The sequence below is a fragment of the Haliotis rubra genome, unplaced genomic scaffold (assembly GCF_003918875.1).
Source record: "Haliotis rubra isolate DU_JTF1 unplaced genomic scaffold, ASM391887v1 Scf298, whole genome shotgun sequence".
NCBI classification, from domain to species: domain Eukaryota; kingdom Metazoa; phylum Mollusca; class Gastropoda; order Lepetellida; family Haliotidae; genus Haliotis; species Haliotis rubra.
Window position 1 is genome coordinate 1,162,267 of NW_025766966.1, and position 25,667 is coordinate 1,187,933.

A 25,667-nucleotide genomic window follows, 5' to 3' on the forward strand; every position below is an offset into this window, starting at 1 on the left:
CGCTTAGTAAGGGACGAAAGGTGTGAAGTGGCATCAAGTCAGTTACTTCTCTTATGGCATGTGGGAGGCGCAAGGGGCCGATGAAAGAAGCGCAGGCAGACTGCAGCTGTAGTGTTCACAAACTAATTGATCGCGATTGACTAATATCTGCCTGTTACAACTTACCCTCGACATCAACTCGAGTATAACATTAACCATTCCTGACACCAAATGTGTCTTCAAATTCACAAAATTGCGCACTAGGAAAACAACATAATTCTTCAACTAAACTGATGACTCATCAGAAAATGGTGAACTACCATCCAAAACAAATTTTGAAGTGCACAGGTGTCTAGGGCTGCAACGATTCACCCAGACTTCGATTCGATTCGATTTTCGATATTGGACCTTCGATTCGATTTTCATACACTGAAAAACATCAGATTTCATTTAACTCTCACAGTCGGCTTTTTTTATTAGCGTGAAATCCATCGTGAACTTGGCGATGTCTACTAACAATAATTCATATTGGATAATAAGCCCGGCGTCAACCAATCGCGTTTCGCCTTATTTCAGCGCTCGAAACTGCTCAAGTTGGAGTCAAAATGACGTTCTGGCTGCGTGGAAATAGATGTAATTTGAATAAGTATTTAAATATCGACTCGAAATACTGATAATGGTGATCGAAAATCGAAACTAAGGTGTCAGATTCGATTTTCGATGAATCGAACCGAATCGTTGGAGCCCTACTTTGAAGTGTCCCTCAAAACGGAAATTTTACTTTTAGCTGACACAAAACCTATACTAATATGACGTTGGTACTTCTCCCTCACAACAAAAGATTTTGATGTCTGGCCAACAAAAAAATCAACTCCTCAAAAGCCTAATCAGCAAAGGCATTGACTTAGCATTCAAAGAAGCATCTGAGGAAGCGCGAGCATTCAACATTAAGAAATAATGTGCACTGGCTTGTGATTGTGTTTCCCACCGGGCTGAGGTTTAGGACAGATGCTAAATGTCAGTTTGATACCATTTCTACAGAACATTATGACAGTGTAGGAAAGATGTAGAAAATCTAGCCTGTCCACAGGACTGGCAGGTCAAATATTTTATCAGTCCTGCCAAAATCTAGCCTGTCCTCCAAATATAAATAGAACACCTCCGGCAGTAAATATTCAAAAAGGTTATAATCATTATATATATGTCATTGGTTTGCTAAAATTGACCGGACATGAGGACGGACTAGATATTTTTTTAACCCGTCTTCCACAAAATCTATCTTTCCTACACTGTCTGATTATGTTTCTGATTCTGGGTGAACAGGGAAATAGAAACTATGATTAATTATAACAGCTGTGGTGTAGTGTAGTGGGATACAGTGTGTTTCTAGCCTAACCTTATTACAGTGACTACGCTGTCCACCAGAAAGGGAAGACTACATGTGGCAGGATATTTCGTGGCTGAGGAGTAGGAGAAGCATGGAGGTAATCCAGAGTAACGACTTAAACATGTACATACTGATCTTTACGTGTTATGAATCGAGTCAATATTTATAATAAATCATAAGCTCCATCACCAAAGGATAGGATAATTTACTTAATCACAGTCTGTTCTTACGCTTGTCATTGCAAAAACCGTGAGCTTAGGATTCCGTTAACATTCTGACACTTGTTCATACAAACTGGCCAAAAATATACTGTAAAGTAAATATTTTAATGGAAATGTGATATCTTCCTGTTTCACAACTTTAATAAAATTCTAAATGCGCACATATCCTATGCTTTTATAGGATACAAGGCTGTGAGAGAAATGGAAAATTCTACTTGCATGAAGAATTGTCACTGTTCTATAAGTTATGACAGATAACACCGTGTCAGTGTTAATTAGCACTGAATATTCTAAATCAGACAGCTGTATATGGACAGCTAAGGGACTGACAATTTTACCAACGCTTCATTTAATTCTGGTGACTGACTGACTGAGTTTGGTTTTACGCCGCTTTTATCAATATTCCAGCAATATCACGGTGGGGGACACCAGAAATGGGCTTCACACATTGTACCCATGTGGGGATTCGAACCCTGGTCTTCGGCGTGACGAGCCAACGCTTTAACCACTAGACTACGCCACCGCCCAATGGGAAACAGAACCATTATCATGTTATTGATATACATTATAATGACTTGACTATGCATACACTATATATAGTGTATGCATAGTCAAGTCATTATATAGTGTATGCATAGTCAAGTCATTATAATGTATATCAATAGCATAATAATAATAATCTTTATTTGCACTGAGAAGGCCACAGGCCTGTAGTACATAAAGTTATGTTACATTTGAGAGGAATTTAGATCGGGTAATCATAGCATAGTAAATGAACATTGAAATATTTTGTAGAAGAACTGGATTTTTACTACTTAACAATGAGGAGAATTTTATCACATTTGGATGGACATAGTAATATCTTTTAATATATTTTGTTCGCAACCGGTCATAAAATGGACATATTAGGAGAAAATGTAATTCATCTTCTATTTCGTTTAAATTACAAAGTGTACATATTCTATTTTCTCTTTTTACATTCATATATCTGCCTCTTTCAATCAACAAATCATGAGAAGAGCATCTGAATCGTGCCAGTGCTATTCTAAACTTTTTAACATTAACACAGGATAGATATGACTCAAGAACTATGGCATTTTTAAACAATGGATAATACATGCATTTATTTGATAAGGATATCCTTTCACTCCATGTTTGAATATACATATCTTTTAATCTTGTCGTTAAGGATTGTATGAATAACGTAGGTGATTCGACATATTGTGTATTCCATGTAATTCCAAAACCAATAGAATATAAAAGTTTTTACATTAGTTGCCCAGTTCTTTTGTCCACCTTTATCATATAACAACATCATATTATAACACTTCTTGGGTAAGCGATTTGAAGGCATAATCAGCAGTTTTAGCCAGTACTTAATAACTTTAATGCTTGTAAGAATGTGCATTGGGTACCTACCGCATTCACCATAAATCACTGCGTTAATAGTGTTAATTTTAACTCCGAGGAACTTTTTGCATGCGTATAAATGGATTTTTTCAATTTCGTCAAATTTTGTTATTCCCCAAATTTCGGCCCCATATGATAAAATTGGACTGACTTTGGCATCAAATATTTTAAAGAATGAAGAGTAGTTAATATTACCAAGTATACTCAACTGTTTCATAATTCCAATTAATGCTTTTGTCCCTGTAACGCTGCATATTTTACATGCCTCGTCCATGACAGGCCACTGGTGAAATATAGTCCCAAATATTTATAAAAGCCAATACACTCCAGCTGCATACCTTTATATAACCAGTTTTCCTTTTTGACAATTTGCCTCCATTTTTGAATACAACAATTTTCGTTTTTTCTCTATTTACAGTTAATTTCCATTTATCGCAGTAATTTTCAAGTTCATTAATTTGATTCTGTAAGCAATTAATCGTGCTTGAGAACAAAACAATGTCATCTGCAAATAGCAATAGGAAAATATGAACTATGTCAGGGTGGAGTTGAATCCCGTGTACACAATTAGTTTCAATTTGTCGTGCTAACTCATTTATAAAAAAGGAAAATAGAAATGGGCTTAGTATACAGCCTTGTCTCACACCAAGTTGCAAGTCGAATGTTTCTGAATAATTATGATTACTTTTAATGCAAGACTTGACATTTTCATATATATTGCATAAAAGTTTACTCATTTTGCCACTGAGACCGTGGGTATTAAATAGAAGCCAAAGTTTTTTTCGTTGTATTGAATCGAAAGCTTTTGAAAAATCTACAAATAGTGCGTAGAATTTCCCCCCTTTAGAGTTTAAATACCTTTGAATAATACTTTGCAGTATAAACATATTATCTACTGTCGTATATCCCTGTCTGAAGCCAGCTTGCGCTTCGCTGATCTTATCCATTGAGTCTCCCCAGTTTACAAGTCTTTTATTTATAATAAAGGTGAAAGTTTTACTAAATATGCTCAGTAGTGTTATGCCTCTGTAATTATTTGGATTATTTATATTACCTTGTTTATGGATAGGAACTATTATGCCAATTGCCCAACATCTGGGGAACGTGCCAGTTTCTAATATCAAATTAAAAAGCAATTCTAAGTACGGGACGATAAGATCTGCTGAGTATTTAAAAATTCAGATATCGTTTTATCAATTCCTGGTGATTTATTACATTTCAATTGGTTAATGCTAGCTAAGATTTCATCTCTAGTAATTGGGAATCAAGTATTACCGTGGTAAGCTCTGAATTCGGATCTGATGGGTTTTCATTCTCGAAATTATCACATGTTACATCGTCATTTTCATTATGTAAAGAGTTAAACAGTGTCCGAAAGTGTTTTAGCCAGTCGTTCATTTCGATGTTGTTTTGAGCTTCATGTCTAGTATTCAGGTGTTTGAGTTCATACCAAAATTGTTTTGAATCAGATATACTGTTTTCTATTACTCTCTGCTTCTCTTTAAAATAATTAAGGCGTTTTTCCTTACAAATTGAGTTATATTTATTTCTTTTAGCGCAATATTGATCGTATGATTCTTTATCTTTCGATTTCCTAAACTTATTCAGAGCTCTACATCGGTCTGATTTTAATCTTTCACATTCAGAGTCGAACCATTTATTAGTAGTTGTTGTGGGAGGGCTAACTGTTTTCTTCATGCAAGAGGCGGCCAGACAGAGTGCCTCGGTCATATAGCTTATACTATCATCAATATTAACGAAAGCACAGTCAATCGATTTATCTAGTAATTTTTGTACGTTATCTGACAAAATATTTTCTCTAAACTGTTCTGATTTATCGTTATCCCAAATGAACTTAAACGACTTATTCCTACAATTGGTAGAACTGTTGTACTGTTTTTAGTTTTAATGTAGTGGGAAGATGATCAGATTCAGTTCTCGTTTGTATGCTAAAATCTAGAATATAGTCAAATATTGTTGATGAAGAAATGATATAGTCAATAACACTGGTGCCAGTTGGACCAAGAAAAGTAAAGTCTCCAACTTCTGTGTCACTTCCACATCGGCCATTTAGTATATGAATGTTAAAAACAGAGCACATGTCAAGAAATGTTCTACCAAAGTTGTTAACGACCTTGTCGGCGGAGAAACGCTTCAAGTTAAAATAATCTATAAGAAAATCCCAGTAGGAATGATTTCTATTTTCTGTATATTCAAATAAGTCATCTTCAACAAAATCTGCTTTCGTTCCGGTTCGAGCATTAAAATCTCCGCCACACAAGATATAACAATCTGGTAGAGATGAGATAATTTCTAATATAGAGTCCTGGAATATGCTAATACCATTTTTACAGTTAGGGGAAAATTTATCATACCATGACGATGACTCCGGTTGTAGATAGACACAGGAATATAGAATATCTTTATCAAAACCAAACAGCGAACGGTCGAAAAGAACGAAAACAGCATTTTCTGTTACTTTAAACCACTTCAAGTATTTAAGTAAATGATTCTTTATTAAAACCACAATACCACCGGAAGATCGACCACCGCTTGGTATATTTTGTGCATGTTTCATAACATTCTTATAATCAGAAAAAATATCATTTAAATCTAGATTCTTTGACCATGTCTCAGTTAATCCAATTATGTCAAATGACTTAATATATTCAATAAAATCAGAGTCTGTTAGTTTCTGCGTAATACCAGAAATATTCCAAAATAATAAATTCATTGGGTTATAAGAGTCTTTAGTAGTATTTTTAACATCATCATCTTCATTATTTGCTTCACTTCGATGCGCCATAAAATGCCTATATACATGTTGGCCCTGGCCACACCCCTACTTGTCACTGTCGACACGTCTGGATGTCGACCTCAGGGGGTATTTACCCCCCTGTGTCCTGGCTACCCCAGGATCTGGGTGTACGGTCAGTATTTGTCGGTGAGGGACGGTGTGAGGCCGACGTACCCGCAGATCTACTAGTGTCTTCCCGGGGGAGTATGCAGCAACTTACTACCCTTGTAGTAGTATCGAGTTTCGGGGTTCTCACTGCGGAGTCGATACAGTTCTTGACGTTGATGGGAAGTAAGGTCATTGGCAATCCCCACTCCTTGTTCTTTCAAGACACTTCTCATCTTAACCGAGTGCCACTTGTCTTCCCAATGACACATGCGGGCTATTATAGGTCTTGACTTGTCGTTCCGTTTGGTGGATATCCTATGGGTTCGTTCTATGTCGCGAGGGATAAGGGGTGGGAGATCTCTCATTACTCGTGCTTTGTTAAGTACGTCTAGCCCTTTCTGTTTACTTTCAGTGTATGTCTCCTTGTCCCCACTCTCAGGTACACCATACAACACCAAATTGTTGCTAATGGTTCTGTTTCCCATTGGGCGGTGGCGTAGTCTAGTGGTTAAAGCGTTGGCTCGTCACGCCGAAGACCAGGGTTCGAATCCCCACATGGGTACAATGTGTGAAGCCCATTTCTGGTGTCCCCCACCGTGATATTGCTGGAATATTGATAAAAGCGGCGTAAAACCAAACTCAGTCAGGCCTCCAACCCAGAGTACATGTATATATATATATATACATGTACTCTGGGGTGGAGGCCTTTGGTACTGAATAAGGAATCTTGAATCTTGAACCTTGAATCTTGAAGAATTGTCACTTCCACAAAGCGATTTGATGTGTATTTAATGAAAGTTGTTTTTGAGAGGGGTGAGCTGTTTGCTGATATTTATTAATGATGTTTGCGACAACTATTCCATTCCAATCAGGCTGTCTAGCGTATAGTCATATTGGGGAGTTATTAATTGAACCATAGCTCCAGTTACCAAACCAATCGTACCATATCAGTAGAAATGTTCACATCTGGGGGGATCTCCCAAGTTTCAGTCATCAAAATGAGCATATTTGAATATGAATATTTACAGCTATGTCACGATGTAGGTAGCATGGGTGCATGTCCGTACTTCAACAGTTTTGATACGTACGTTGTAGTGGGATATTGTTTACAATCAGGTAATCAGGTAATTTGTACATTCCCAATTCCAGATTGGCGTGATCGTATACTGCTGGATTGTGATCATTGCAAGGCACAGAGTAGGGTCGGGTACGTCGAATTAAATTGTATCTGAGCCGCTTCACGTTGGTAGTATAAGGCATATAGCCAATATAATTTACACTGATATAGAATATGCTAATTGAATTGTAGGTCACATATATATGAAACCGTACTTTCAAAATTTAACGCATGTGTATTGGCCTAACATTCGTTATTGTAAATAAAACGATTCACAAAGGGTAACAGATGACAACCGGTGCTATAGCTGAGAATGCTTAGTCACTGTACATGTATTGGCATAAAACAGCATACATTTAAACATTGCATTATCTAGAATCTTGTGTGGACAAAGAAGGGGACGCCTGCAAGACGATTGATTGTTTACAGCCAGGAGTCGTTCACCTGTGTGCGAAGACGTGTGACATTTGTACGGAAAAAGGTTTGTTTTCACTGACTAAAACGTGACACGTAATACCAGTTCAGGCAGATCATTCCATAACGTGTTCCTCGTTTCTTAATTCTGCGGTTGACTGAGCCTCACCTGTACAATTTAGCAACACATTTATGAATCACATATCGTCCTCAAAGTACTTGAATGAGACGTTGATTTTCTTTTGATTTCCATGTGTGTGTTTGCAATTGTTTGACTAGGTTTTTTTCCATATACGTGATATTCCTCTGTATCAACTGACAAGAACATGATTAGTCTGCATAATCTATCAAGATGTTAATGTCAGAAACAGATGCTTCGAACGGGTTCCTCATTGTCCGACATGATTGTGCAGGTTGCAAAGGGGGCGACTACAAAACAGTTGAGGGAAGGTGTGAATCCTGTGACGAGCCGCCGCCATTGACATCACAGGACACTGACTCCTACAACAGTTCATGTGGCTGTCCAGACGGCAAGTGGGGTCGTGACTGTAATGAAACTTGCGGCATTGGATGCACATCTACATGTCGCAGGTGGACTGGGGCCTGCCATTCTGGATGTAAACACTGTTACTGGGGAAGTCGTTGTACTCGGATATATGACAATTGTATCTGTGCTAAATCCCGTGTTTGCAAGTGTAAAAAGGGATATCTCGGAAGAACATGTGACGTGCCTTGTCCAGAGACATGTCTTAATGCTGAATGTAACAACACACGTGTATGTACAAGGGGATGTACAGAAGGCTGGCATGGGCTACAGTGTGGTTCTCCATGTGGACGAAACTGTGAAAACGCAACGTGCAGACGGAATACTGGATCTTGTGACAAGGGATGTACTTCTGGCTGGTATGGTGACAAGTGTGACATGAGATGTTCAGGAAACTGTGAAAGTGGAATGTGCATACGGGATACTGGATCTTGTGACAAGGGATGTACTTCTGGATGGTATGGTGACAGATGTGACATGAGATGTTCAGGAAACTGTAAAAGTGGAACGTGCATACGGGATACTGGATCTTGTGACAAGGGAACTTCATGGAACAAGTGTGACATGAGATGTCCAGGACACTGTGCTTCAGTGTCGTGTAACAGAACTGATGAGGCATGTTCTCCCTGTAAGAATGGTTTCTCAGGTTTTAACTGTAGCACACCATGTCCACCCAATTGTGCAACAAACTCGTGTGCACAAAGTAGTGGTTCCTGTAACAAATGTACCACCCGCTACAGCGGATCTCACTGTAACACATCATGCCCAGGCAACTGTGCTACTGAGTCCTGTGAACAACATGGAGCTCTCTGTACAGGATGCAAACCTGGCTACAGCGGTCCACGCTGTGACACCAGGTGTCTAGACACGTGTCTGAATGGTACATGTGACATAACTGATGGATCTTGCCTACTCGGGTGTAAAGTTGGTACCTATGGACATCACTGTCACCGCTCCTGTAATGTCAACTGTCTGAAGACCAACTGTTCCCGTGACTCTGGAAACTGTACACACGGATGTAAGGACGGCTGGTGGGGGTCTCAGTGTGATAGCAGGTGTCCAACACATTGTGCCAGGTGTGATAGGGTTGATGCTGGATGTCTGGGATGTGAGGAGAACTACTACGGAGACAACTGTAGCAGCAGGTGTTCCCCCAGGTGCGGCAGGTGTGACAGTACTGGATATTGTCTTACCTGTGCGGAAGGCTGGGAGGGAGACGGCTGCCATGGTAACCATACTTTTCAACTAACCTGACCGAAAGTATACTGACTTAATGTTATTGTTCACACACTTCCCTCAGTGATCACATCTCGGTTTGATCCAGGGGAGCGAATCTATAGCCATGTGAAACTTCTACTTGTTCATTTCCGTGGGTAGCAGTAAGGATCAAAGTGTAGTTTATTTATTTCGACATTTTATAAAGTTAGATTTTGTTGTGACCATTCTGCATCAACCACGCCTAAAGCTGATACATTGAATAGTCGTTAAGAAGCATTTGTCCTCAAAACATACAGTATATCTGCGATTTTTACACACGTGTGCGCACACACACATACAAATACAAATGAAATTTGATACACGTGTAGTTGTACAATGTCATATATTTCCTTCTATACATATGCTTTGTTATTTCGGATAAGTTCTATTATTCACCATGCTCTTATATTTCCTGTTAACCATTTTCCCTGTGGTAATGGTAGAATGGGACAATACGTATGTCCTAATGATGACTTCCTAGTAGTTTTTAATATAGTTTAATTTGTGTGTTGGTAACATGTTTGAATATCAGTGGTGTCAGATAGGTTTTTCTGTAGCTGTATTTATTCCTTGTTTGCAAACATTGAAATATATCCAGATGAGCCACCATGAGGTAACACTATTTTCAGGAACTCCTATTGATCCTGAACAACTGTTTGTGTATCTTTCAATACCCATGTCCTAGGGTGGGGTGTGAAAGTATCTACTAGATGTATGTAAGACCTTTGTTTTACAGGATAAACAAACTCATAAAAACAGTAGTAGTCTGAAATGTTTATCCAGGGAGTATAACGGTGCAATTATGTTATTAGTAGCAAGAAGGTCAAATATATGATGAAATTAACATGAACGTACATGTATTCGAAATCAAATACACAAAATCCTATCACAAGTCTATTTAATAATTGCTACTGGTGTGAACTGGTGTACTATATGTCAGTTGTGTATTTTGCAAATAGACAAATTTACTGAACCATGTATATGAATTGATCAGATTGTGCACTTTTAACAGGATATCGAGCCTGGAAAAGACGGTTATAGATATTTTCATTATTGTTATTATAATTGCGTGCAATACCTAAAGCAAACAGCTGTTAAAAATTCGTACCTGTCGGATACGTAGTTATCCTATACTCCAGCTAATATTATACAACTTACGAGTGGTCATCATTTAAAGAAAATGTATTTTAACAATAGTTCCACAATAGAAGGCCCGAATTTTCTGAAAAAGAATCAAATTATACGTGTGCGTTTATTCATCTGATAAATACCAGTCGTGTTTTTATATATACACTAAACGATTATTGATGTTGTAGTGCAACATTACAATATGGTTGATGGTCATAAACCAAGAATGCTCTTGATCTTTTCATTATGTTTCAGAGTCGAAGAGTGTGAGTCCATCAATAATTGTACTGATTTGCGTCGTTGTAGCTCTGTTGCTTATCATCGTGATCATGACCATTAAGAGGTACGTTCGGGTTCTTTATAACAACTGTAGGCTTAGTAACTGAGGTAAATTCTGTTAAGTTGACCGTATAATTATCTGTTCTATTCGTATAAATACCCTTGACCTTTTTGTGTCGTCACAATCCAATTCTCTTATATTTAAGTTTACATAGATATCGTATTGCTCTTAATGTAATTGGACAGCTATTACTAGAAACAAAATGTATCATAACTAATGTTTCTATTAGACACATAATTGTTTGGATAAGTAAGGATGGCCTTAGGTATTAAAACTGAAAGCTATGGTAACAATTAAGTTCTCCAATGATTAGATTAAAATTTGACAAACATTCCTCATAGAGACTGTGTTTGCCTTAGTTCATTACCTTAATGATTACTTTGTAGCAACAGGTCTACCACTTTTGATGTCAGATATTTAATATTCTTACATCTCAAAACTACTTCCTGCCGAGCGAATAATGCAATTTCTCAATTGTCAGTCATTGTCAGAACTGGTCTGAAAAATATTTTTAAGTCCCATAGTTCATTATCTCGTTCAGTACATTTAATGACTCACTGGGTAACTGAATATAACCACTTTCGGTTTCGGGACAATAGTTTGATATGTGAGACACAATTATCACAAAGCAGATATCTTATCTGAATATGACCTAAATAGTGATTGCATAGCACCCGTCTCTTATATAATTCATGTGCGCAATTTTGGCAAACTGTTTAAGGTTGGAGTTTTTCATTAATAGTTTTCATTCAATATTATTTTCAGTTTGTCTAAACGAGGAAGCACTGTGTATCTCACCCCCCAAATTGATGAAGAGGCTGTCTCTCCAGCAAATGATTTGCCACTGTTTCCACTGTATGAATTGGATGAAGCACGTGACAGTACAGGATCCCAGTATGAAAGAATCCCTGACACTGCAGTATCGGTGGAAGACCGAGGCTACGAACAGTTGAGACAAGCTCCCCAATGCACGGGTTACACTTCTTTGAAAAGAGCAGAGGAGGTCTGAACAATGACGTCATGTTCTGCTGGAAAACTTTGACATTTCAATTTAATTACATTGCTCTTTTAACTCGAGGTTATTGGTTTGTTTGATACTTAGAAATCATTGCATTTAATCTAAAAAATTAATCCTTGGCGTGGTATTGTAACCTGCTGGTTAAAAGGTTTCGCCCATCACTGTAAGTGTCCACAGGGTCGTAATTAAAGCAAGGCTCTTCACAGATGCGTTCACAGCCGATGTCTTTCGTTCGGCACAGCTCGGTCCAATTCGGCACAGCTCACATACAGGGAATTTTTTACCAAACATTGTTTTTATATAAGGTATTTCACATGTTTAGGCAAGTTTATCCATGAATTTGATTTTGATGCACTAGCGGTAATGTTCGGTACCATGTATATATTTCTCAAGTATTTGAGGTCATTTTTGCCACCTCACAATTTGTACATATCTGGTTGTAAATGCTTATTAGTACCTTTGAGTGTATATGTTCAGCCCTATATCTTGATATCTACTCTTGGTTTAGCAGTTAGTTTGATACTCGTGTTTTCCATATTTTAGAAGACTCAAAACTGGTTAATTCTTGTGAATAGCCCAGGCTACCGCCTCTGACGTCGTGCGCTGGATTTACGTAAGAACCTTGGCCTTGACAGCTGTAACTATCGCCGGGCACATTCGTCACCCTTCGCCCCTTACCGTAACCGTAAGACGAAGAGGTATTCGGCTTGTCCCGAAATAACACGAGTTGGTCACGAATGCGCCAGGCAGAGCGAGACGGCCACGGGTCCTACTGGTACTGGGTGGTCAGTGCGAAACGTGTTCGCTAGAAAGTATTTAAGAGCCGTATTTCACATGGTACTGACGTATATATCTGATGTTAATGAGCAAACCTTATTGGCTCTGATGTTACATTTCACTCCTTCAATTCTAGTAATCCGTGGGTAGCCAGTTTTCATATTTGCTAAATAGGATTGCCTAGTTTAGGTCACGTACGGTTTTATTGTCATGAGTCAAGTTACTTGTTAGGTCAAGTACCAACATGTTATAGAAGGCTAGAATTTCGTTGTTCTGTCCAGATGACTTCATTCTGTAAGACATATATCTGGGCGTGTTTGTAATGCAGCTGGTATAAAGCGCCACGTTAAAACCTGACTCGCTATAGTTCTCGGTTTATTCATAATATGTCGTCATGACTTTAGTTATAGCGTTGCAAACATATCACTGTCTAGTAGGAATGGTCATGCACTGGAATAAGTTTAGATAAATATCACTAAGTAGCTTATCATCATAAAATGTATTGGTTCTGTGATATCTAACAACCACACATGTACATTGTTTTACTAACTACTCAATTGTCATTACACAAGGGAGTTAATGACCACACATAACATGTTATATTCACAACGAAAAGTTGTCAAACCAAGGGAGGTAATCTGCTGCCAAATAACACGTTTTGCTTAGACACCAACAATTAGAACAGTATTTACACATATATCTAACATAGAAATAGCTCTATAAATAACAAACAAATTTCGATAGTATTTTGTAATCCTTACAGGATACACGAAAATCGTACATTAAAGTGAAATGTATAAGACCTAACCCATTGAGCGTATTTTACGACATCATGTTGACTCCACACACACCGGATTGTTTAAAGTCTGTACTTCTCAAACATCTTTCTTCATCAGTGATAGTGCATTAATGACATTCACCCAAAGAATACCATCGCAAATATACTAAGTCCTACTGACAACAGTCACTGTACTGAAGTTAATTAGTGTTAGAATGCCAGCCGTAACAACGGCATTTACTACGCCTGCCTAACTCATCATGTAAGTTTAGCTTCAACTATAATAATAACATTATCGTTAAGATACAACCGAATTAATGAACTGTGAAAGACCTAATAACCCAAAACATAATTTAGTGTTAACTTCCAGGTGAAGATGGTATCCCCATAGAGATGTTAAAAATGCAATCTGCGATATCCATGCTATTTATCAACAGTGTGTTTAACCGTGTTTTTGAAATTCGTAATTAGCATGGTATACGGTTAATGAATTAATTTGTTAATGTAGTTTTTCTAATTTCTCTATGAATAACACAATCAAATGAAACTAAGATAAAATGATTGTACAACAGTTATGTAATTAACTCTGCGGTGATAATTTGTCACAGCCAACATAACTGACTGCCTAGTATGCATCTTGTCGGATATCTTGATTTAACTTCAGTTATATTTGGTAACAGAGTTGATACCGTTGCTTGGCTAACCATCTTGAATATTTGCTCATGGTTTGACAATCAGAGATCCTTGTAATGTAGATCCCCTTGATCTCTTTGAATACACACTGCAATCCGGACAGTGGTCAAATGTAACATTTGCTATTTTGGGGATTAGACTTTCTTAGTAAAGTACTCATTCTAGTACTTTTACTAGTCCGGTATTCGAACCCACACTCTCAGAGTCGGGCATCTAATCGCTAGCACACAGACTTAGCGATTTAACCCACTCAGCCATCGCAGCTTCCACATCAGTGGTGATCCCTTCGATTGCTTTTCTGCTTACAATAAATATGTGAACTTAAACTACGTTCTTATTTTATTAATGTGTAATGATAGTCTCAAAAGCACAGATCTATGATACAATGGCATGTGTTTAGTTCTCAACATTAACAAATGACGTTGCTGAAATATTACTAAATACATCCACAGATCTCCCTTAGGTGAGAAATACTTCAGTTATTTCATGTTACAGAGAACAGAAACTGTAGCATCACTTACTCACTTTAAACAGGTGCGCATGTCCAATAACCGTGCCACAACATTTGAAGTAATCAAGCAAACGTCCAAGGCCTCAGTAAATCTTTCAAAACTTTTATCAAGAAGATTTGCAACTTTGATGCATTAGTGAGAGACAAATAAGACAAATATGATGGTTGATGATTCTCCGTTCTGACATCTGTGATTACATATTCCTTGTTTTTCTCCCAGCTGAGCAACCGACTGGCATGTTTATGTTTTTGTGTTCGCTGCAGAATATCTACCAAACGGCGGTAATCAGTAATCACTCACTCACACTCGCATGTTTTGTAACAGGTGTCATCCTTTGGGCAGAACACGTTTACCGTTTCCCGAACACCCGGTGTCATTACTTTCTTATGGTAATTCGCGACACATGCACATGCCATGGTCTGAATCGTACAATGGACTCTGTCGTATTCGGGATTTTTTTATGATTTTCGTACTGGTTTTGTCATTTTATTTGCAAATACCTTTCAAACAATGTATATATGTACGATCTATCCATAAGGTATAATTATAATTCTGAATTCTGAATGTTTCCACTGATATTATGTATATTCAGGATACACCCATCCCATACCCCGCCTTTAGATTAATGGAACATATTCCTGATGGCATGCCGATAGATTTGATATCTAGTTCACTTAATCACATGGAATTGTGTATTTTGCTTGCATGATTCAAGAAAATAAACTTCTTTCTCTTCATTTTGGTTGTTCAGTTCAACAGTTCCCGAAAAAACTTGAATACGTTATGATTTTGTTGAGAAAGTAATATTTCCAGCAGTGCATGAGTGATACAGTTCACCTTTTACACCCGTTTCCTGGTGGTCCTGATAGGTTCATGGAAAGAACGCTGACCAACTGTGTACAGTTAGGTTCATATCCGTTTGGTCATCCAGGGACAGTGTGGTATACTCAACTACCCCTTCATGACAAGTGTCTGAAGCCACCAACCAATATCGGCTGATGTTTAAAATGTGTTGAAAGGGAATGTACATGACTGCTTTGTTTCCTTGGGACTAAAGAAATGTAGCATTCACATGTCACCATATATCGTATTTCCTCCTTTTTCAACGGACTTCCAGACCCGGCGCTTATTAGAGTCCCGGCTCCCATACATATTTGTGTACATGAAACCAACTCTTTGTAGCTTCGACGATTACACAACTACCATCAACCCGTATCATGAGGAGGACAGGAAATTATGACTACAGCCACGTCTTATATATTCAATATTATCATTGGATCTTGTGCAGTTATCTCCCTTGCACTGCATGGCCCTTCTCGTAGTAAAATAGAATTGATACATTTGGGCATATACGGGTTTCAACGTGGCTGTTATGTTGAGCCAAGTATCAATATTGTTTGGACTCTGTTATGAATATTTCAGAAGCTTATATTTACCATTGATAGCAACTGTTCACAAATAATATCATGCAATAACTTTAAACTCACTGCATTTTCTTCACTGTACTCTGATATGTCAATGAATTAACACATATTGCGAACTGATTCAAGGCAAAACTCACGTATAGGCTGGTACAGATGAAGTGTCGCCTGATGCGCTTGAATCGAGCTTGATTTCATGTTTCAGAAATCCTTCGTCTATATAGGGCATTACTCTCTTTATATATACGATTTTTATTTTGATATATCATATATTTTTGGTCACAAACATTTATGGAGCAGTTTATGTAAAATGAGAAACATGCTCTTAGTAATACCCTCTTTTATATGCTGTGTCATTTCTCTCCGATACTTTTTATGTGAGGGTGATCTGGAATACCCTAAGTTACAATACACTAGTAAATATCTAAACATTCAACCGTTATGATCATATCAGGTGTGACTGGGACAACTATGTAACGTTTCAGTTCGGTTGTGTAATTACCTCTATTATACTGCATCTCAATTGAGAATGGCAGAAACAGTAATTTCGTGGAAAATAAGTAGTCATAATTGTTTATCATATGTTTCCATCAGGCCCATGTGTGCACTAAAACAACACAAATTAGTCATCTTTTCGCTTCATTAGGCTATCCTACCCAACAACACCAACTAAAATATACTCTACACAAAAAGGAAACGCAAGGTTGTTTTCAGATGTATGCTCTATGTATTATAAATTTATATTATTAATAATTCAACGGATCATAATATCCTGTACAGATTTGGTACACGTCACTGTCACTGACCGGGGTTCATCATGAAACAATGAAACAACCCAATGTCTTGGTGAAGCTCATCTGTTTAATCTGTGTAACGTTGAGCCGTTAAATTGTCCTGGACGTGTACCAAATCTGTTCTAAAGGTAAAGGTATGGTGGCCCACACTATTACCCTATCGCCACCAAACCTGACCCTCCCTGTTGGCAGTTTAAAACATAAAGTTCCCCACGACGTCTAACCGTCTGAACGGAGCAGCAAAAATCGTGACTCGTCACTAAACCAAACACGTCTCCATCGTTGTGGTGGCCATGCTCTGTGTCCTTGACCCCACTGACGTCGCAGCCGACGATGCTGATCAGTCAGAATGACGCCTCCAACTGGTCGTCTCCGGGACAATACCTCCGGCGCGTAGCTAAACGGTTCATCGCTGTCTGGGCTGAAATCCTTCACAGTCCTGGTACTGCTGTTGTAGAGGTGACCGTGGTGAGTCTATCAATTAAGTGACGGACCGGTATGAACAAGTCTTGGTCGACGGAATCTGGAGAGGTCACGTCTTCTGCGGTCCACAGTCTTGTCATGGTGGAGAAACCCGGATACGGAGAGTCGCCTGTCTGGAGCTGGCCAATGGCGTTGTTGCGTTGAGCTTCTGTCAGTCGTGGCATGTTTTCATTTTTTTACCGGCTGTACAATTGTGATGACAGACAAATGAAAACCCATCGTTTTCAAAGCCAAAGATGTCATGATGCACGTGCATTTAATGTTTTTGTGGTTGCAAACCGAAACATGAGTCTCATTAGCCTATTTCTCGTGTGAAAGTGAAAATAGACATCCGAAACAACTTTGGTTACACTGAATTCCAATTTCGTGTATCATAAGAAAATGGTATTTACAAATTAATTTTAATTTTAAACTTTAATAACATCGTATTTCTATAATTTATGGCGAGGTGTAGGCAGCATGACCTTAACTAAGACGTCACAGACAACCCCAGTTTGATGAGGCCGTAAAATGATTCACAATGCATATGGCTAACTGGTAACAGCTGTTATGTGTTTTTGGCGCATATTCAGTGTAGTTCTGTAACGTATAATGTGACTGATATAATATCAAGTCCGTACCAGACCGCCAAACTTTTCTAGCGGCTGAGCCTCGTTTTGAGATTTCCACGATTTCCAGGTTTCTGTTTGTCAGTACTTGCTGTACGACAGAGCACGCTGCACGAAATGTTTGCACGGATTATAAGGAGCATAGTGTTGCAATATACAAGTGCTTAGATGTATCAAATAATACTGATTAATATTTATGTATCCAGTTGAATGAATTGGTCTCAAAATTCTGGACTGGCTATTTTACTAAGTTGCACAATAGGACGGAACCCAGTCAACAGGAAACGAGACTGTTGTGTAATCAATGTTTTGACTTGCTGCCACGCTCCTTCGTATTTTCGTTAAATTTTGGGGTTTTCCCAATGTTTTACCGATTCTTCGTCAGATATTTCCAATTTTTCCTACTTTAGCTCTTCCTTTTCTTTGAAGAACATATTTAAAAAGGGAAAAACTCTGTCTGTACTGAGTTATCCCACGTGTTCCCCAAACCACTAACCGTTCAAACCCAATATACCTGTATTCTATTCCCCGTGCTCTGATTAGCCACATATCACAAGTCTCACATATTGTGAAATGATTCAAGGTGAAGCTACCCAGCCATCATGTGCAGATGAAGATGGAGATTTGTTTCATGCAGTTGAAGTTAAAAATAACAGATACTATGTTATTGTGCAGTTTATCCCTTAAGCTACTTCTCCATAGATAATGTTTTTAACAGCAAATTAGTATCTTCATTTTCAGTTTATCATACGTGATTCCTCGCGGCTGTAAATATGGTATCAATTCTTCCTTTTCCGGCTTCTGTTTCATCAAGTGCTCTGTGACACTGAATTGAAATATTTCTGAAAATTCTATTTCCTCTTCTCATAAATCCATACCACGTATAAGCTGTAGACTCTATTTTGTACCAAACGGCCATAGACTACATGAACTAAAAACAAAAGCAAAGGTTTTCCAAAATGATAAGATCATAATGGTCAAATCCAGCCTGATCTCAAATCACTGTCGTCACAGTCGTTGTCACCTTATTTCATCATGTCAAATGTACGTCACTCATAGGGCTTTCGAGATAATTTTATTTGATAGGAAATTAAATCAGACATAATCCTTACAGAAGCTGTTTATGATCTTAGCACATATTGTTTACTTTATAATATTAATATAAATTTCACGCTAAAATCACATTTGTTTTGTAATGCTATTTACCCTTCTAGTCTTAGCTTGGCCATCCGCAGAATAGAACATTACATTGATGTAAAGGCTAAAATAATAAAAAATGTATGGATTGATCACTGAAAATAAGTGTTGACACCAGGTGTTCGGGAAAAGGGTAAGCATGTTGTGCCCTGCCGGCATGTCCCAGCTTATACTTTTCATCAGTGATTGTTAGTGATCAATTATATTATTTTCTTTGATGTTTTGTCTTGTCCATTTTTCCGATTTTGTCTATAGCATACGTTTGTGTTCATATATCGTTATACAGTATCATTGCTAACAGGTGTCCTCGAAAGGTGAACGCTGTCCTTGCACATGCACCATCACGGGCCAATCAATTGTTCATCTGAAAATACACCGATATGTAAGTAAGCCAGCTATAGTAATTATAGTTGTGCTAAGGGGCTAGCTCTGTCTATTCACAGTTGTATTGATTTAGTTCATTATTTAATTTTGTTGATTTGAAGTATTAGTGTTCATGTGAACAAACATGATAATAGGCGGTATAACACATTGGAGAGTTGCATGTTGGGTACTGGTGCCTCTAATGTGCTTCTTAAACTCTGTACTAAAGCCTTGATTGCTGTAAACCCGATAAATCAACGAGGGTCATTCTTTGAAATGCTGTTCCTCTTGGCCAAATTTATAAGTTTCGATTCCCTGAACAATTTTCTGTAAAAACTGGTTCCTTTACAGTTTATGGCTAATGGTTAATATTTCAGTCAGATGTTTGATCGATGCTCATGCTGTAAATCACTGGATTGTCTGATACTCGATACACACTGCCGTCATATAGCTGGAACATTGCTGAGTGCAACCTCAAACCTACAAACGAACTAACAAACAAAACTTACATTTAGGAAGTCATCAGGGCAAGAAACGGAACAGTTCACATAATTGACATATGTTTAACACATATTCAACTTTAATAAATTCTGCCTTGCATTGTGTATTGAATTTATGTACATAGCGTAAAGTACTGATTAATTGAAATAAGTTGAATCTTTGAATTGCAGTGGGTCTGAAAAGTACAACATAAAAATTAGGGCCGTAAAACAAACGTTCGATACGAGTTGTGGAATCCATAATATAGGTGAGTTTATCATATAATATGAAATTGTCATTTATATAACTTATCCAAACACAAACATGAAGATGCAAGGTGAAAATATGGGACATTGTAGTGCCTTTCAACAGATCGGGCTCCCTAAACAAATGTCTATATATCTCTCATTTGTAAATATTTGTCACCTGTTGAAGGGCCAAGTCTATACTCGAAAGTGAAAGTAGAAATGTTTCCTTGCGCTGCAAAGCTTGAATAGTTGTACCGTAACCATATACGTCAGACATAATAGGAAGGACAGAGGTACAGACCCCAATGTCCTAATTCCCCCTAAACAGTCCTATCTCTTCTCTTTGTCCACGCTATAATTACAAACCTACGACTAGTTTCGTCTTGGGACGATCTGGAATGGTTCACCAAACGTACTACATTTCTGCGTCTCTCTTTCAGTGTAGGATACAGACTGGCTGTGTTTTCATAGGGTAGAGGGTCTGGGGCCAGGCACGGCGCTTACCTTTTGTATATATGAATAAAGGTGATATCATTACGGTAATAAAGCATGTAATAAAGATGCAAAAACACGTCAGTTCTTTTTACGTGTTAACACTGCAGAATGAAACTTAAGGACTGCCATCTATCTTAATTATTAAGCAGTGCTTAAGTAGATATAATGGGTCCCCACCCACAAAGCGTTCGTAGTGTTACGACATTCGTAAGCCAATGACATACTACAGAGTTACGACAGGTCGTAATGTTACGAACGCTTTATGGATCGGGACCCTGATGGCTGTTAATACTGACAGTCTGAATATACGAGATTTACTATTGTCATGACGACCGAGTCGGGACAACCCAAAGGCTCATTACCTTGCGGCTATGACATTTATACAGTACAACCAGAAATTATTGAGAATTTAAAGATTGTAAATATTTATATTTTTTTCACTCATTACTCAAGTATTAAATGTGAATATTAGCAGAACATAACTCCAGATTCAAAGACAGGTGAACAGTTAGTATTTTGTCAAGTCACCATGGGCAGCAATGCAGGCTTCAATGCGGCGGGGCATACTACTGATCAAAGAAGTTAGAAAGTCGTGGTCCATGCTGTCCCAATATTGGACCACCTCTTCTTTCATTTCAGAAATATTTTTCAGATTTCTCTTATTGACACATCGCTTCATAAGTCCCCAAACATTTTCTATTGGATTTAGGTCAGGGCTATAGCTTGGTCAATCTAATAATGTCATATTTTGGGTCTGAAACCAGGCCTGTGAATGCTTTGAACGATGTTTTGCGTCGTTGTCCTGCTGGAAAATCCAAAAAACACGTGAGCAGATGGAAGTAAATGTCCCTCGAGAATATCTGTGTACCGCTCACTGTTCATATTCCCACAGGGGCGGTGCCCCTAACACAGATATATGCCACCCCACACGTTAAATTACGTTCTGTACTTTGGGCGCTGATACAAAGGTTTTTCAGTTTGTTTGGTCCAGAATTTCAGTGTATTAGGAAACAGCCACACAGAACTTTCATCTGAGAAAATCACATTGTCCCAGTTAAATGTCTATGCTGTAAGCACCAGTTCAACCTTTGCTCCTTTTGTTCAAGTTTCATGATCGGTGATGGAATTCCTCGACTTTTCTTCCAACCCATTGCATGCAGCTCAGTTCTGATTGTCTCCTTACAGACAGCCACAGTTCCTCTATCAATCATATCCAGCCTTAAATTTTCTAAACTCCTTCGTTTGTTTTTAGAAACAAGAATACCAAGCCGCCTCCTGTCACCGACAGTCAATTTTCTGGGCATACCTGCGCCTCCCTGGTGCTCAGTGCCATATCCATTTGCAATATTTTTTAAAACACGATAAACAGTGGACAAAGGGATGCCTGTTCTACTTGAAATCAGTTTAGCTGATCTGATGTCCTTGTTATAATACTCTAAAATCAACTTCCTCTTCTCTTAATCATCCATACTGAGGATCAATGAAAATGCCGTCTGCTAGTAAGTAAACAAAGGGGGGATAACTCTTCACAAACTAAAGAAAAAGGATTAACGGAGTTGTCTCTCTTGAATGAAACCAAGCACTTGATAGCTGGTCAAGGTTGTTTATACTAGAAATCTAATTAAACATATTCCTAAAATTCTCAATAATTTCTGGTCATATTATATGTCTGGTCACTTGGATGACATTATTTACTAAATGATAATCCCATCTGTTAATCAACGTTGTATTGTATACTTCCTTGAAAATGTTTAAATATATATATATATATATATGTATATGTGTGTGTGTTATGTATATATATATATGTATATATATATATATATATATATATATACACACACACACACACATATAGTTACATCGAAGATTGATTTCTCCACTAACTTTGGGAACCAACTGCAAACCTTATGCAGATGGGTTGCACGAGGATCACGCATCAGATTGCTGAAAATCAGGTTCAAATATTGTGCATGTAATTGTTTTTTTAAGAATTCGCCAATTTTCACTGATTTTTTTCATTTTCTGAACTCGTGACAATAATCTTTTTTACGTTACGGATTTTGTTTACGATACATCAGTTCATGTAAACAGTACCTTTAAACAGTATGGGAATATTTTGCAAATGTAGTTTAGAACAGTTGCCTGAAGTAAGTGGCTATATTTACACTAGTGAGTGTAAGGAAGTATATATTGGCAGTCTGCCATCCTAACCGAGCTGCGGTGTTGATACTTCTCTATATTATTGCTGTTGTTAATATTAATGACTTAATCCTTATTAGATGACGTTGGGTATACAATCCCGGGTCCAGAGTCCGATCGGAAGGATTGTGCAATTAATCATATTCCAGCTATATGCTCCCATTGTCACTTCCCACCGAGAACGCTACACAGAGAACACATGTCAATAGGAATGGTAATGATCATATTCAACGTCACACGTGTCAGTAGCCCATGAAGCATGGACGTTTTCTGTATATCAGATTGGGTTCACGTTGTTCCATTGTAACCTGCTTAGTAATGTGTATCTCGATATGTCACAAGATATGACAACACACACAGCTATAAATAGTTTGGGAAAACCCATAATATGTCCGGGTACAGATGTGCTTATATTTCCGATTCTAGGTGAACAGGGAAATGGAAATTATGATTCATTCTAACGGCTGTGGTGTAGTGTAGTGGGATACAGTGTGTTTCTAGACTAACCTTATTACAGCTGTCCACCAGAGAGGGAAGACTACATGTGGCAGGATATTTCGTGGCTGAGGAATAGGAGAAGCATGGAGGTAAATCATGACTTAAACATCTATATACTGATCTTAACTTTATCATGTATCATACACTCCATCACCAAAGGAACAAGTGATTTCGCGACCAGTGTTACGTGCGATGTATGATACGGGAAGGTATTTCAGTGGCTTGCATTCATGGTGTGTCGCGTGCTTCTTCTACTTACTCATACTAGCAAATGACGCCACAGGCAAATTTGGTAGGATATTTTATTCAATCAGTCTGTTCTTCTGCTTGTAATTCCCAGACCTGTGAAGTTAGGACTCCGTTTACATTCTGACACTTGTTCATACAAACTGGCAAAAAATGAAAATGTAAATATTTTTATGGAAATGTCTTTCTGTTTCACTATTTTAAGGATTTAACATTTTAAATGCACACATGTCTCATGCGTTTAAAGGATACAAGGCTGTGAGAGAAATTGAAAATAATACTTGCATAAAAAATTGTCACTTCCACAAAGCGATTGATGTGTATTAAATGAAAGCTGTTTTAGAGAGGGGTAAGCTGTTTTGCTGTTATTTATTCCAGAAGTTCGCGAAACCTACACCATTACATTCCAAACAAGTTATGTGTGGCATAGTCATACCGGGGTTGTATTAATAGGACCATAGCTGCACAGTCACCAAATCCATCGTACCATATCAGTAGAAATGTTCACATCAGGGTGGATCTCCCAAGTTTCAGTCATCAAAATGAGCATATTTGAATATGAATATTTACAGCTATTTCACGATGTAGGTAGCATGGGTGCATGTCCGTGCTTGAAAAGTTTTAATACGTTGTAGTGGGATATTGTTTACAGTCAGGTATTTGTACATTCCCAATTCCAGATTGGCGTGATCGTTTACTGCTGGATTGTGATCATTGCAAGGCACAGAGCAGGGTCGGGTACGTCGAATTAAATTGTATCTGAGCCGCTTCACGTTGGTAGTATAGTGGTAGTTGGTGGCATATAGCCAATATAATTTACAGTGATATAGAATATGCTAATTGAATTGTAGGTCACTTGTATATGAAACCGTACTTTCAAAATTTAACCTATGTCTATTGGCCAAACATTCGTTATTGTAAATAAAACAATTCACAAAGGGCAACAGATGATGCTATAGATGATAATGCTAAGTCACTGTACATGTATTGGCATAAAACTGTATACACTGAAACATTGCATTATCTAGAACCTTGTGTGGACAACTTAGGGGACACCTGCAAGACGATTGATTGTTCACAGCCAGGAATCGTTCACGAGTGTGCGAAGACGTGTGACATTTGTACGGGAAAAGGTTTGTTTTCACTGACTAAGACGTGACATGTAATACCAGTTCAGGCAGATCATTCCATAACGTGTACCTCGTTTCTTAATTCTGCGGTTGACTGAGCCACATATCGTCCTCAAAGTACTTGAATGAGGCGTTGATTTTCTTTTGATTTCCATGTGTGTGTGCAATTGTTGACTAGTTTTTCCATATACGTGATATTCCTCTGTATCAACTGACAAGAACATGATTAGTCTGCATAATCTATCAAGATGTTGATGTCAGAAAGAGATCCTTCAAACACGTTCCTTATTGTCCGACATGATTGTGCAGGTTGCAAAAAGGGGCTACTACAAAACAGTTGAGGGAAGGTGTGAATCCTGTGACAAGCTGCCGCCATTGACATCACAGGACACTGACTCCTACAACAGTTCATGTGTGTGTCCAGACGGCAAGTTGGGTCGTGACTGTAATGAAACCTGCAGCATTGGATGTACATCTACATGTAGCAGGTGGACTGGGGCCTGCCATTCTGGATGTAAACACTGTTACTGGGGAAGTGATTGTACTGGGACATATGACAATTGTATCTGTGATAATTCAGGTGCTTGCAAGTGTAAAGAGGGATATCTCGGAAGAACATGTGACGTGCCTTGTCCAGAGACATGTCTTAATGCTGAATGTAACAACACACGTGTATGTACAAGGGGATGTACAGAAGGCTGGCATGGGCTACAGTGTGGTTCTCCATGTGAAGGAAACTGTGAAAACGCAACGTGCAGACGGGATACTGGATCTTGTGACAAAGGATGTACTTCTGGCTGGTATGGCGACAAGTGTGACATGAGATGTTCAGGAAACTGTGTTTCACAGTCGTGTAACAGAACTGATGGGTCATGTTCTGACTGTGAGAATGGTTTCTCTGGGTTTAACTGTAGGACACCATGTCCACCTCATTGTGCCACAAACTCATGTGCACAAAGTAGTGGTTCCTGTTACAATTGTACAGCCGGCTACAGCGGATATCACTGTAACACATCATGCCC

The 25,667-nt window shown here is 38.3% G+C and overlaps 1 protein-coding gene and 1 long non-coding RNA gene across 6 annotated transcripts in view; both read left to right on the plus strand.

The window, feature by feature from the left end:
• The first annotated feature begins 1,313 nt into the window (after positions 1–1,313).
• The window catches only part of LOC124282315 (receptor-type tyrosine-protein phosphatase T-like), a 43,815-nt gene continuing 19,461 nt past the window's right edge, over positions 1,314–25,667 (plus strand). For 3 of the 5 annotated variants that reach the window (XM_046718277.1, XM_046718279.1, XM_046718278.1), the window contains exons 1-5: positions 1,314–1,463; positions 7,052–7,109; positions 7,396–7,500; positions 7,847–8,454; positions 8,542–9,205. In XM_046718277.1, the coding sequence (XP_046574233.1) occupies positions 1,419–1,463; positions 7,052–7,109; positions 7,396–7,500; positions 7,847–8,454; positions 8,542–9,205 (1,480 nt within the window). In that variant the 5' untranslated portion in view covers positions 1,314–1,418. Of the gene's footprint in view, positions 1,464–7,051; positions 7,110–7,395; positions 7,501–7,846; positions 8,455–8,541; positions 9,206–25,667 lie in introns of those variants that run through there. The other 2 variants (XM_046718280.1, XM_046718281.1) reach the window with 2 other exon arrangements.
• Positions 23,159–24,967, plus strand: LOC124282320. Its single transcript, XR_006900126.1, has 4 exons — positions 23,159–23,358; positions 24,196–24,253; positions 24,544–24,648; positions 24,955–24,967. It is a non-coding gene; the product is annotated as an uncharacterized LOC124282320 (long non-coding RNA).